This window comes from Gavialis gangeticus, unplaced genomic scaffold, assembly GCF_001723915.1.
Source record: "Gavialis gangeticus isolate Ggan-Ray unplaced genomic scaffold, GavGan_comp1, whole genome shotgun sequence".
Taxonomy (NCBI): Eukaryota; Metazoa; Chordata; order Crocodylia; family Gavialidae; genus Gavialis; species Gavialis gangeticus.
This window is the reverse complement of record NW_017729024.1, coordinates 159,218,897-159,233,929: the sequence shown is the minus strand read 5'-3', so window position 1 is coordinate 159,233,929 and position 15,033 is coordinate 159,218,897. Positions and strand designations below refer to the sequence as shown.

Sequence of the window (15,033 nt, the reverse complement as noted above, 5' to 3'; positions counted from 1 at the left end):
CCGGCTGCAGCTGTACATAGACGCGGCTAACGAGCCGTGCAGGCTCTCCCTCCCTCGCGGCGTCCTGCTCTCCCAGTAAGTTTTCTTGGCTTCCGCAGGTCCCGGGACACACCTTTAACAGCAATAGCAAAGAAAGACATGGAATAATTAGTTTTCATGAACCACAATTACAGACCATTTTGTTACTACCTAAAAACGTTTTAGAATAGGGGTGACCAAGATCCCCCCGATGGGCTAGATCTTTCCCATGGAGTTGTGTCATCTGACCCACCAGGCTACTCATGGGTTCAGAAATATAGTAGCTGCTGCCACTCATCGTTTTACCAATTTTTTGTACCTAGGAGGAACCCCATGAGCCAAATGATGCAGTCTCGTGTGCTGAATCAGGTCCATGGACAAGGCCCATGTGCTGGATTGGACCTGCGGACCAGCCCCATATGCCAGATTCAATACAGGTCAACTCTGTGCCACTCATCCAGCTCTGTGGGCACCACTGCATTTTAGAAGCATAAGCTCGTGGTATTCTTTGAATGCCAAACTATAGAAAGCCTAAGTATCTGTTTCTAATACAATTGATTAATACTGATCCTATGCTGTTTTCATAAACCTCATGTTAAAATGGGAATATAGGAATGGTTATCAACCAAAGCCATAAGACTCAATGTCCCCAAACTTTGGAAAGGTTTGGGATATGATTCTGAATTCTGCTGTTTTAGCAGACTTCTGCCCCTTGGTGAAAAATGCTTTCTCCCTTACCCAATGGCACCAACTCGACATGTTTTTCATAGTTTTTCAACTCAGGTTTGTTGAAATTTTGTAATGCTTATTAAAAATAGAGATAGTCCATATGGCAAAGTGGGGATCCCTAACTCATCACAGTTCTAATTTCTTCACCTGCCTCTGGGAACACCACCCACCTGTCTCATCTGCCATGCCTTGATGGAACATAATTGAGGTGTTAATTAGGTGGGAGGCTGCCCATTCTTGCCCTGATGCCTGGGGGCACTACCTATGGCTCCTCTACACCACAGCCCAAGCCTCACAGATGGCATCTCAGGCAGCTAACTCAACTGCCCCCTTCACCCATTAGCTGTGGCCTCTACCCTGGGACCTTCAGCTTCCTTTAAGCCCTGGCCCCGTCTCAGGCCAGTCAGGACACCAAACTTCTCTGCCCTTATGGGCGTGCCTTGTGGTAGGCCCCTGGCTCGTTTGACCTTAGTTGGGTCCTGGCCTCAGCATTGGGCAGTCAGGTCCCTTGGTTAAGACTAAGCCACCTGCCTGAACTCAGGGATCAGGGTCCCCCATTCCCAGCTCAGGTGCTTCATGAAGTGTGCCTGGCCCCACAGGGTCGCTCACCCCAGCAGGCTCAGGCACCTCATGGAGCTTACCTGGCCTTCCCTGGATTAGATGGTTCAAATCACCCACCTGATGGTGAGGGCTGGGGTTAAGGTGCCCTTACCTACCTTTCACCAGGGTGGCAACTGGCCTGGCATTTCCTGGGGGCTTCCGCACCACCAAGAGCTCCACCAAGCCACCCACTCCCAGCAGGGTGTAGTTTTAGGTCCTGCCCAGGACCAGGAACCTCCAAACCATCCCCTTAAGCTCCTGCCCTTGCCTCCAGGAAGTTGCATACAGCCTTGCAGCCAGGCAATGTTTCTACCTGGCCTGGCACTGCACTGCACTGTTTCTACTTGGCAGCCATTGCTCTGTTTATATAAGCAGACAGAGATCTAAAGTGGCCGCTGCAATCAAGCACCTGCTGGCTGCTTGGCTCAGCCTTTAAAGTGGCAGGCACCAACAGAGCCCTGCCATAGTCCATAAATTCTTTATTCAGTAATAGGACTTAGACTGCTGGTTTTTGACTTCATATAATAAAAGTTAAACTTTGCTGTTTTCCTGAACAATTTTGGCAGATGTAACTTGTTTATAGTTAAGGATTATATGCATAAGTATGCTTTGTACAGGCTGCATGCAAGCGATTTCCAAAGAGAATATTCTATAGTGATAGCATGGGACAGTTCATACTCATATGCATTATGTGCATTTCCAAGTAAGTAATCTTTCTGTATAGAAGTCAATATTTTATGAACCTACACAAAGCCCAGTCAAGTCATTTGAAAGACATTCACTTCAACAGGCTTTTGATTAGACCCTTGAAAACCTAAATGTTACCCTTAGAAAAACCTTTATAATCTCTCTGAAGGTAATCTGTAAAATGCTCTCTTTTCCATGACTTTGTTGGGTATTCAATACCAAATCAAATACAACACCATGGTGAAGTGTGTTGTGTCACCCTCTGGTGGCTTGTTCAGATAGATAACCTACCACTAATGCTACTGGCAAAGAGAGTTAGTTTTTTAACTCAAGTGGCCAGAGGGCTTTTCTTTCAGTACCATATATCCCTGGTTTAATCACTCCCTCTTCAAATGGATCAATGTGTGACACAAGCTTCAAAGTCTGTCACAAACTACCACCATAGGAAACACTAGTATTTTGTTGTACATGGCCTAAAAAAACATCATTAGTTAAGTAAACTATGAAAAGAATTTTTCTTAAAAATGTTTTCTGTGTGAACTTTGTAATTCATTTTTAAACAAACCAGGGAAAATAGATTCCACTATATACATCACGAAGGACCTCGCACAGGATTCATTGGCAAAGTGTGAACTCTTATCCCCAACTTTCCATTATATAATCCAGACCTCTACCCCTTGAGCTAAAGGAACACTCATCTCGTATGTGGACCAGTCACTACAGAGGCATATGACTCATAACTTTTACCATTGACTTATACAGCATGGTGATTTGCTAGGCAGCAGTACACTGTTAGAGATAAGAAACCCAGTGTTCCATTCCCAGAGGAGTTACAATCAGGATAACGTACTGTAAACTTAGTGCATTCATTCTGACAGTCAGTGTAGCTGAGGAGGTAAGATTGGAACTGGCCATATTAGGTTCTCCGCTCTTCCTGAAGTAATCTTGGGCAAACTCTCACTTAGTTGTAGAATGGAGTAATGATATTTAATGTGTACCTCTATACATGCAATTAAGTCAAAGCAATAAACTCTGGCACTCATTGCACTGGATTTCATTGCTTCCTAGGTACTGTGTTTACAGGTGTGCCCAGAAGTGTAGGATAAAGAGCCGGGTCAGAGCAGACTCAGCTGGCAGAGGTGAGCCTGCCAGCCTGGGGCTGCTCCAACTTGGCTCAATGAGCTGCAGATGAGCTAGCTGGGGCATGCGGGTGCTCCAGTGTGGGTCTAACCAGTAGGTAGCCCCTGCACTGAAATACCCATTGTGCTCCAGCCAGCCCCTCCAGCATCTACATGTGTGTTACTGCAAAGCAAAAAACTCCCCAGCAGGATTGCACTTGTATTTATAGGTAGTATCCTGCTGTGGAGTTAATTAATTTACTCCTACCTAATAGTACTGCAAGTATAGACACGAGACATTTATTGCAGAGGTAATTAGTCAACTCGTCAGTAAACATCTCGTGTAGATGCACCCAGTATCTTCTAGAATAAGTACGGGCCCTTGCATAGTAATAGCTGAAAGAAGTCAGTAGAAGCAGGAACAGAACTCATGATTCTTAGTGTCGCAGGGCACTAAGGTGCCTGCTCCTTTAAGGGCAGAAACTGCCAAGAGAGAGGGCCCTAGCAGTCAGGCAGAAACCCATGGGTGCAGGTTACTATGACAGGAGGCCTAAGGAGGGAATTATCCTGCACCTGCAGCCGGTCAGGTGACCGGAAGAGGCAGGGCCCTGGGCACATATAAACCCCAGGGCTGGGACTAGAAAAACAGTTCCCTGTCAGTAGCCAAAGGGGAAGGAGCCTCCAGGGAGAAAATTGCCTAGAGAAGCTACAACTGCCAGATATACTGCACTTAAGGCTAATGGGGCTCCAGGAGCTTACCAGGTACCCTTGCCTACAAGGCACTTGGTGCTGGGGAAGACATTTGATTCTTTTAAAGGGACAGAACACACCCTGAACTTCTTGTGTTATGTTATAGCCCAGGGACTCATATTTTTGGTTGCTGTTTTATAATACCAGTGGATCGGGCTGAGGCTACTGGGGAAGGAGGAGGCCTCATTGGGGGCCCACTACAGTGCGGAGAGCCCAGCACCAGGGGGCATGGAGACAGGGCTGTGGAAAGCCCAGCGCCAGGGGGCACAGAGAGAGACAAGGGATGAATACCATCTGCAAGGCTTGGGGTGTGGTAAAAGGGCAGTTCTGGAGCCATGCATCTGGCCCATAAGGCTGAAGGTGCCCTGTGAGGCAACTATTTTGTGCAAGACCCAAAAGTAGTCCAAAAACCCACAGGGTTCAGCAGGGTCCATCAGGACCGTGCCCAATGTAAACTCGAGGGCAGCCTCCCTATTCATAATAATTGCCAACAAGATGTGGCAGGTGAGAAAGAGGGTGCCTACTGGGCAGGATTGGCACAGTCAAGGAGCCCTAGGGATATCATGGCCATCCCTGGGGACCCTCTCCCATGACACCTAGGACAGTTCATTTTTCACCAGGTCACAGTGCTTGAGAAGGGAGTCTAATCTACAAAAGAGTGATTTGGCAGGGTATTAGAATAGACTATCCAATTTTACTTAAATGTGAAAGTCTAGTAATAAGGTGTGTAACTACCTGCCGGGAGGGACAACTTGGAGGGTGAAACCAGTAAGCTTCCAAAAACCTCCGGGTGCTTGGGGATTGTACAGTATCTCTGAGCATACCATGTAGTAGTATGTGACTGGAAGCAGCAACACAGAATACAGGGCGCTTAAATAAAGATCCAGTTACTGCAATCCAGATGGAGTCCCTTTAAATTGCACAGTGCTCTGTACATGAAATAGCCAGTAGTATGATCTCTTCCTGAGGGAGGTTCACATTGTTTCTGGGAAGGGAGCTTGCCCAGCTGGGGGGGCAGCAAGCAGCAGCAGGGCATAGCCCCTGCTCCCTGTACTGCCACGCCCACATCCCATATCTCCCTGTGCCAGCTGGGCAAGCAGTGGCAGTGCCCATCCCCCTGTGATTCCCCCACACTGGCTGGCAAGTGGCAGCAGCACCCATCCACCCACGCCAACTGAAAAGTGGCAGCAGGCAGAGTCCCTGCTCCCAGCACTGATGTGGGTGCTGGGAACAGGGGCTATGCCTTACTGCCACTTGCCCAGCCGGTGCAGGGTGGGGAGTGGGGAGCGAAGCAGTTATGGCTTGCTCCAGGCAGAAGGGGCAAGTGGCAGCAGGGCATATCCCCCACTTCCAGCGCTGCCGTGCCCACATCAGCACTGGGAACAGAGACTCTGTCCTACCACTGCTTGCCCACGTGGCACAGGGAGGCATGGGATGCAGGAGCGGAAGTGCTGGGAGCGGCAGTGCTGGGAGCAGGGGCTATGCCCTGCTGTTGCTTTCCCCTTCCACCTGGAGCGAGCCATGCCCACATCCTGCCTCCCTCTCCCCACAGCTGGACAAGTGGCAGCAGGGCATAGCCCCTGCTCCCAGTGCTGCCATACCCACATCCCGTGCCCCCTCTCCCCCTTGCCCCATCTGGATAGCTTGTCCCAGCCCCAACCCCAATCCCTTCTTCCCCCATTCCCCTTTCCTCCCCCAACCCCAACAGACTTACAAGCTGGAGGCAGCTGTGTCAGCTGCCTGTTTAGCCCATGGCTGAGCCTCTGCAGTGGTGTTGAAGCGGCACTCAATCTTTCGGATCTGATTCAGCCAAATTGAATCAGGACAGTGATTCAGATCTCTCAGTTGAATCGCTGGCCTCCAAAATCAGCTGAATCTGAATCCAAAGTGAATACTTGCCATTTCACACAGGCCTACTGCACATAAATAAACTGCAGAAATTATTGCTCTGGAGGCACACGTTCAAACAGTGCACCCAGGAACAATTAACTGTGAAGCAATAAGCTCTGCAGTGTATTCAGGCACCATAATTGGACTTGTAGATGTGCCCAGAGAAAGTAGTAAGGCTAGCAGCATGTGTTTATTTCTATTAGCAGAGGATACTAATCTGTCAAACACCATCCTATGCTTTAATGCCTTTACAACACCTACAATTTGTGAAAATCCTGTGAGGACATAGCATAACATAATACTTTGTCACTTCCCCCAGGAACTTTGCCATCTCTCTGAGATAAAACTCCTCAGTTCTCAAGATCTGCAGTAGACATTAGCTGAGAGGAACAAATGTGTTCAACCCTGAGGCACCCATTGCAGGCACGCTGCAGTGTAGCTTACTCCTGTGCCTCCTGTCTTTCAATAGCCGCCTATAACGTAGTGTTCACACTTCTCTCAAGGCAGCTTCTCTAACTGTAATGTATCTCACCAGTTCCTATCCTGCTTATATAGTTCTTTTTCTATCCCAAGCCAATGCCTGATTTGAGAGGGGTGGAGGATATAGGCCATATCCTTTTGACATGCTTGTTTCTTTTTTTGAACTATCTGTCAGGACAGCTGGAATGCGGGGAAAGCTCAGTTAGGTAACTGAATATCTGCTTGATAAGTCAGTGACGGGCACAACGTGTTCTCATTTCACCTGTCCCCAAGGGCCAAGAAGACTAGAGCAAGGGATTGCAACACAGTCAGGTACTGAATGGGGTGGGGGTCAGCTAGCGGGGAGCGGGGTGAAAGAGTGCATGCTACTGCCATCTCCAATTACTGCCTGAGTATACAAGGACAGCCACTTACTGGACACTTGCAGGAGCCCCAGGGCTGGAAAACAGGATCTGGCTCGGAAAGTGGGCAAAGTCACGTAGAAGGAAGAGAGAGAGGGAGGTTCTGAGCTCTGTTGGTGCTGGGTCACTTAGCACAGCAGCAAGCCTAAGGCTGTAGGGAGGCAAAAGGCTTGAGGAAGCCTGCTGAAACCCGAAAGGGCAGTACAATATTTGGCAATGCCAAAAGGAGAGTCACAAGAGCTACTGTTTTAATTTTGCCTATGGGATTCTAGGACAAATATATAGTACTAAGTACAAGTTTGTGATTGCTACAGATTTGGGGTCCTGTGTTGTTGCTGGTTTAGAAGCTGTAATGACTGAACTCATATTGCTATCACTGATGCTGCCTTACAAGCATGGAGGTCATGCAGAACATGTGCAGTTATTTTCTATTCCAGAAGTACCAAGACTTGCCCAATTGACACAGGGAACTCAGGGTGAATTTTAAGTCAGTTAAGTACTCTGAAGTCTGCAGAAGAAAGACACTATAGAAATACAATGCATTATTACCATTATGAACCATTTCAGAGCACATATTTTATGGCCACCTTTTATGGTCATTGTAACAGGGGGCCTTCCCAGGGCCAATTAGGAGTTGGTCCGCCCACCTGTTTCTGAGCTAACCTCCCATCTTTCACCTGCCATGCCTTGTTGTTTAACCATTGATGTCTTAATTAGGTGGGGGGCTGCCCATTTCCTGCCCTGATGCCAGAGGGCTCTATCTGCGACCCAGAACCTTCCCTACACCACAGCCCATGCCTTGCAGATGGCATCTAAGTTTTTGAAGTCTCTGGCTCCACACTGGCCCCAAAACCCTCCAGTCTGGGCCCCAACTGGATCCCTCCTATCAGGCGGCCTACTCCGCCCTCATTGTGGTCTGCCTAGCTCTCTGCATTCTTCCCCCCTCTCGGGTGTGCCCCCCCCGGGACCTTTAGCCACACAGGCCCTGGCCTCACCTCCAAGACCAATTGTAACCCCAGGCCCTCAGCTCTGGGCATCCCTCGCAGTGGGTCTCTGGCCCTTTTGATCCTTCTGGTCCTGGCCCCAGCATTGACCAGTCGAATGTGCCTCAAGTCAGGCTTCTGAGGATCTAGCCCACTCTCTCCAACATGCATCTGCCTTCTCGGCCCTACTTTGGTGTAACCCACCCAGTTGGGGGAGCTGGAGATATTAAGGTGCCCCAACCCACCTTTCACTGGGGTGGTAACTGGCCTGGCACTTCCTGGGGGCTCCCATGCCACAAGGAACCCCACCAGGCCTCCCATCCCCGGCAGGGTGCAGTTTTAGGTGATGCCCAGGACCAGGAGCCTTCTCCATCCCTATAGCCCCAGCCCATAAACCTCCAAGCTGTTCCCGAACCTCAGCTCCACCAGCTGATGTCTCTCACAGCTGCCAGCAGCAAACTGCTGTTTCACCCTATATATATCCAGGGTCTCAAAATGGCCACTGTACTCAAGCACCTGGCTGCTGACTGCTCCAGCCCTTAAAGTGGCAGTCACCAATAGTGCCCTGCCACAGCCACATTTTTCAAACATATTTTCTCAATATGTGTGTGCAGGTATGTACATGCAATACCCATCATTTACTGCCATAATCATTTGTCCAGGTAACTAAGCAAGGATTCAATTTTCAAACTGTTTCTAATTCCTTCATAACTACAAATAATAAACAGATTCAGCACTTGGAGGCAAGCAGACCTCTACCAACTTCAGATGAGTTGCCCCCAGTAGCACTACAGTTGAACTTGGCCAGACATCCTGAAACCTCCTTCATTCAACTGGTCATATTTTAACACGCCTGCTATTCCAAATACCCATTTTTATTATGTACAGCTCTCTTTGTTATGATGCAACATGGAAGACCATACTGAACATAAAACAAAAAAAACCCAATAGCAAATATGTCAACTTTTAATTCTATACACATAGCTATTCTGACTGGTGGTAAACTTCTGTTACCAATTATTTGCTTCTTTTTTTCTGTGTCATAGAACAATGCTTCCAAGTAATTCTGTTATGCTTTAGAAATAGAAATTATTTTAGATGTTATATGCAGAAAAAGACCTTTCAGTTATTGAAGTACTTTAATCACAGAACAGTAAATAAAGATAAATTAAACATAGCATTGCTGCTTAAACCTGCATGTGGTCTAGTGCTACTTTTTAAAGTATTTTAAGGAATTACTAGGATACATTTCAGGCCATTGAACCAAAACACACATTTTATTTGCTAGATCTACCTAATAAATATATATATACACTATAAAGCTAGAAATATCAACATGAAAATAATTTTACAAAGACAGTAAAATCCTGGCTAGTGGAAAGTTATGCCATGCAGATGTTACATTTAGATCAACCTAACTAGGGTTAGATTGATCTAAGTGTTGAGCTGTACATACAACCAGGGACTTTAGATTGGACAAAAAATGGCTGGCCTGATCTTAGCTCCCCTGAGGAGGTACACCACCTAGATACTACCACCACCACCACCACCCGTGCCCAATCTAACTGAGTGTGTGTACACATATAGAGCGCAGCCTCAGGACTGCACTTTTCCACCCCTCCCCCACAGTCAAGCTATTTTTAGCCCTCTGGCCCCTTCCACCTCCAGATGAACAACCCCCACCAGGCCCTCCCACAGACAGATCAATCCCTCCTATGCACCCTCCAGCTCCCCCAATTCTGCCAACCCCTCTTTGGATCCACTAACTCTCCCTTGCAGACCAGCTAGCCCCTCCCCCTGATCCCACCCCTCCACCCCAACTTATCTGGATCACATTTCCAGCATGGCTCCAGGTATTGGTGAACATGTGAATGTACCCTTGGAAATGTTTCCAAGGGAAACACTTCAAGAAAGAATAATTTCAGCTGGCACCTGTATCATTCCCAGCTGGAATATTTCAAAACATTGCAGCCTCCTCTAGCACCACAATCCATAGTCCAATGCACTGCAAACTCAAAAAATAATGCCTTTCTTGGAGCATGGCTTTATTATTAATAACAATTCCCTAACAATATTCAGCATAATCTTGCTTCCAGGTTTGGCTGTGCCTTTGGGTTTTGTAAAGATCCTTCTATAATGTATCAAGTCATTTCTCAATCTTTTTAATGACATGCTAGAGAAACTTCACCTTAAGTTTCTCAAGGCATTTTCTCTAACCCCTAAATATATTTTGTGGCTCTTTTCTGAATCCTTTCCAGTTTATCACCGTCTTTTTAAAGTGTAGACAGCACACCGTACAGCTTCCCAGTGTCATTTTAAAAAATGTCATACACAAAAGCTAGGGACAGATGTTCAAAAAACCCAAGCCTGAATTGACTCAATCTTTGCAGGTTAGTCTAATCTGCAGAGATTGAACCAATTTGCAAGTAGATAGACATTCACTTTTGATTCAGGAAATGCAGGCACATGCCTGCAGTGGCTCAGGCTAGAAGCCAAGGCAGGGGGTGCTAGAGTGAGCCCTCCCTTTCCTTCTACAGTGCTGAGCTTGGGGTGGGGGAGAGGAGGTAGCCAGGCCCTGGAAAGGACCCTGTGATTAGGGAAGGGTTTAAACCCCCACAATGGCCTGCACAATCACTAGCTGGAGTGTGCCTGGAGGGGGCGGGGAAGCAGCTCTCACCAGCCTTTTCCGCCTGCTCAAGGCTGCCCCACTGATGAACCTGTTGTCACTGTTCATCACCCCTACCTCATTTTTTTTTGGATTTGAAGCAATCATCACCATCAGAAGTAACATGATAATACCGGGACCCATTTCCTTAGGTTATAATATTGCTTGGACTATACACATTCAGTTGATTGTGTTAATCCTGAAAATCCCTACTACTGTGATTCTCATCCAGGGTGCAGCAACACTCTGCAGTGCCTTGAGATCCTTTAAAGTGTGTTGTGGTGTACCATGCAATGTTAGCACTATTAGGGATGCAAACATGCTTCACTAGAGAAATTCAAAGATTTCAGATAGGAATCCATGGTATTAAAACATGCTGACCTGTTGTGGTCTTCCTGAGTTCTTTGCAACAAAAGAATTGCTCTAGCATTTTTCTGTAGTTAAAAAAGTAAAAAGACACAAGTGAAAAAGTAAGAGCTGTAGGGTTGTTGGTTGTAGCCATGTTAGTCTAAGGACATTGGCAGATAAGGTTCTTTGGGTAGAGTTGATATCTTTTATTAGACAAACTAAATAGTTGCAAAAATTGTTCTTTGCAAGCTTAAAGGCACAAACACCCTTTTTCAGGCATAGGGAGAATCTGTTGGTGTTTGTGTGCTTTCCTGGGTAGAATAGAAGCCAATATGCAAAATGCAGGTCTGTGAAAATGAAATGTTGCATTTTCACAGTGCTGCATTTTGCGTATTGGCTTCTATTCTACCCAGGAGAGCACACAAACACCAACAGACTCTCCCTATGCCTGAAAAAAAGGTAAGAGCTGGCATTTTCTGAGTGGTACCTCAAGTCTAATGAGGCGTGCCCCAAGCTGAACATGGGGTGCTTTGAATCGAAAAAGGTTGAGAACCACTATCCTACTATGTCTAGTAGCCTTACTTCTCTATATTAAAGAACCTGGAGATTTGTCTCATTTCTGCTTTTTTTTTTTAATTACTATGCCAGGGTACTGTTACATGACTCTATCATGTGCTAATGTTGCCTGCTCCCTTAATTCATGTGCCTGCAATATTTAATAGAAAAAATGGAGTGAAAACAATTCCATAGTGTTCTATAGGAGAGGATCAAAATTCAGGTTTCTTGCTTATCAGGCAGCAGGGTGGGAGACCCTTACAAGCTCTTCCAACTGGTACTCAAGGCAATGTAATCCAGCTCCACAGGGACAGGTGCAGTGACATGGAATCCCAACACAGACTTGGTGGATTAAATGTAGAAGAAAATAATGTTTACTTCAAAAATCAAGATCAAATCAATGAAAACCATGATAAATAAACAGCTGAGTCTTGCACAAAGAAAATCTTAGTTCCCCAAGCAATCATGATAGAAACAAAAGCTCACTTACATCCTAGGTCCCATGCATGTCTGTCAGCCTTGTTGCTGAAACGTACCACACACTGAGTTGGCATATCAGAACCTGCATAATTTGTCTCCCAGTGAGTTTCTCTTTCCACTCTGTTTATGCCATGTGTGCATGTGTGTCTCTCTCTACCTGACATAAGCTGTCTCATTACCATGTGACCCCTACACAAGCAAAGTTATATAATGAGCAATGAGATTGGGGGTGTTGGTTGCAGCTATGTTGGTCTAAGGACATAGGCAGACAAGGTTGTTTGGGTAAATGTGATATCTTTTGTTAGACCAACTAAATAGTTGGAAAAATTGTTCTTTGTAAGATTTCAGGTACAAACACCTTTCTTCAGGCAGAGGGAGAGTTTCCTGAGGTGCCTGAGGCAAACTCTCCCTCTGCCTGAAGAAGGGCATTTATACCCAAAAGCTTGCAAAAAACATTTTTTTCAACTATTTAGTTGGTCTAATAAAAGATATCACATTTACCCAAAGAACCTTGTCAAGCAGTGAGATTCACATCCACTTTTCAATTCCACATTCCAGTTTATCCAATTTTAACTAAGATCTTCGCTAAAAAAATAAATTTTGAATAAAACTGTGTTTGATTTACTGATATTTTACAAACCTGAAACTGGGCAACACCTGTTATAAATTGTTTACTGTAACTATTCACTGTAAACATTATTTATTAATGTTACATTATTTCTGTAACAAAAATAATTGCAGTGCCAGTGACATGTGCCTGATGCCCATTCTCCCTTGTCCTGATGTTAGGCCCAGAAGCTGCAGATGCTTGAATGATTTGCATATAAGAACCAAGAGTGAATCCTAACCTCACTGAAGCCTATAGGAAAAATCCCAATTTTATCATTTGCTGTTGTTCTAGATATCACCATGGAAGTAGCAGCACTTCTGGTCCGTTAACCCAGCCCAGAAAATCCAGGAAAAAACAAATGCACTGAATTGGAAACTTATACATTCCCCAGCACTTTCCTTTTAATATATTGTGAACTTTGATTTGGACCATTTAAATTGAATATTATGCCAACATTACCAAAATGTGTTCCCTCATTTTCCTTACATTTCAAATGACATGGAAATTACCCCCCAAAAATCAGTGTAAACACAACATTGCTCTTCAGCATTTGAAGTAAAAAAGGGAAAGGAAAGGCAAAGGGTGCAACAGTAACTATAACTCAGGCATACTACATATTTTTGGCTTATGTTGAATAAGTTACACTATTACATTAACCTACACTCTTAACCAGAGAAACAAGGATAAAAAAAAAAATCAGTGCCGTTAGAAACTCCATGTTTTCATTTCCTGACTTCCTGAGAATTTAACTCCACAACCTTAGTAATGAAGTACTGTAGCTTTTGCACTTGAGAACCAAAGTGCTTCCACATTTCTTCACTACATTATGTCTCCAGACACGTCCCTGGAAGACCTAAACTGTTCAGCATTGCCTGTCAGTTCCTACAGCCTATTAAGATTCAAGGAGACACTTTAAAAAACGAAGAGATTTGAACATGCTGGCAAGTATATGAGCTCATGGATGAGAATGTTAAATGAACTCATTATATAAATATTTTGAAGCTATGAATGGAAAAACAAAACAAAGCAAAAACATATCTTCTATTGTATATTTCTGTCACTCAAACAACTACCTACCTTTTAAAAGCTGAAAATACCAGAAGAGAACTGAGTTCCAACGCAAAGAATTACAACACATTTTATCAATCTCTCACTGAACCCCTGTTGAAAAAAAATGAAAGACTAAGCCAAAGATCCTTGGAGTTTAATTAAGTGTGGAACTTTCCATCTACAGAGAAGCATACGAGTCATATCTTTCTCTGCAAATGGAAAGTTCCATAGTTAATCCAAAATCCTTAAATAGTTTATTTGAAAACTAATCTGGAATAGTCTCTCCCAATTTCTGAATGCCCTGTAATCCTGCCTATAGCAGGATTTTCATTACCCAGAAAGACATGAAGCCAGGAGTGCTGCAGAGTTTACAATCTGAGGATATGTCTAAACTGCAGACCGCGGGGTAGTGTAGAATTACCCGAGTTAGTGTGTGTAAAACTAATAGGGGTACAGAAAGCAGACTGGTCACTACAAAACACAGCTCTACGTAGGTTAATTTTACTCTGCTTCTTGACAGTTTGAAGCCAGCTTGTATATGTATCGGTATACCCCAAGTTTTCACCCCTGGATGCATCCCAGCAAAGGGAAGAGCAGCACCATTGCAATAGTCTCACTGGGGGCATCTACACATTCATTAATGCACAGTAGTTACTGTGCATTTAGTTTAGTACTTAATAATAAAGTAGTAAGTAAATGCACAGCAACTACAGTTACTGTGCAGTAGTGCCGTTGCAGTTTTTTTGTGATGCTTACCACACAGTAGCCTAATATTACTGTGCAGTAGTGTATTAGCACAGTTTTTGACCAGCACACTACTGCACAGTAAGTGTTTCGTGTAGATGCACCCACTGAAAACTAACTGTGTGCATTCCAAAACCCCAGGCTAGATGCTGTAAAGGATTTTACCAGTGCTGCTTACCTTTTTACCATAAGACATTCTTTTTCTAGATTGATCTTTTTCTTCTTTGAGGTGGCATGTCTGCTTCCACTCTCTGGTTGCATAGCAGTAGAAGGGGCTTCCTCAGCCACTGAATCCCATCTTCTGCCTTCACAGATAATAATCTAGTGAATCCCCTAGATTGCTACCTTAAATCCTCACAGACACAGAACATAATACCTGATGGATCAGAACCACCCTATAACATGTCAAAAGTAAAAGGGGAGATGGGGGAACTTCTAGTGTCCTGGTATTGCAGTGACAAGGAAGGAGAAGGATAATATGTGCTCAGAAATTAGTAGGAAAAAGACCATGCCCCATGCTGCAGAGGAAGACAAAAAACTCCCACAGTTCATGCCAATCTGATCTAGGGGAAAAATTCCTTCCTGACCCCAGATTGGACTATCAGAGTAACCCTGCGCAGAAAAACAAGATCTTCTAGTCAGGAACTTCTGAGTTTTCTAAGGACTGGCAGAAATACCAGTGCATCCCAGACAAAAACTTTCAGCTTTAGCTGTGACCAATGTTCCAATGCTACTGAAGAAACCAAAGAAAGAACCAACCAAACAAAAATTAAACAGAAGCCCAGAAGCATTCATAATGGAGGTGGGAGGGAAATAAATTCTCCCTGGACCCTACTGGTGACCAGCAAAAGCCCCAAAATTTAGGATTATCATACAACTGCCATATTACAAAATTGTTTCCTCTAAACCCCAACATAGCAATGAC

General features: G+C 44.9%; 1 protein-coding gene across 1 annotated transcript in view; it reads right to left on the bottom strand.

Moving 5' to 3' along the window:
• Positions 1-13,489, bottom strand: part of RANBP3L (RAN binding protein 3 like) — a 114,393-nt gene extending 100,904 nt beyond the window's left edge. Inside the window, exon 1 of the mRNA XM_019517960.1 lies at positions 13,392-13,489. Coding sequence (XP_019373505.1) covers positions 13,392-13,452 — 61 coding nt within the window. The 5' untranslated portion in view covers positions 13,453-13,489. The remainder of the gene's footprint in view (positions 1-13,391) is intronic.
• Positions 13,490-15,033: the final 1,544 nt, after the last annotated feature.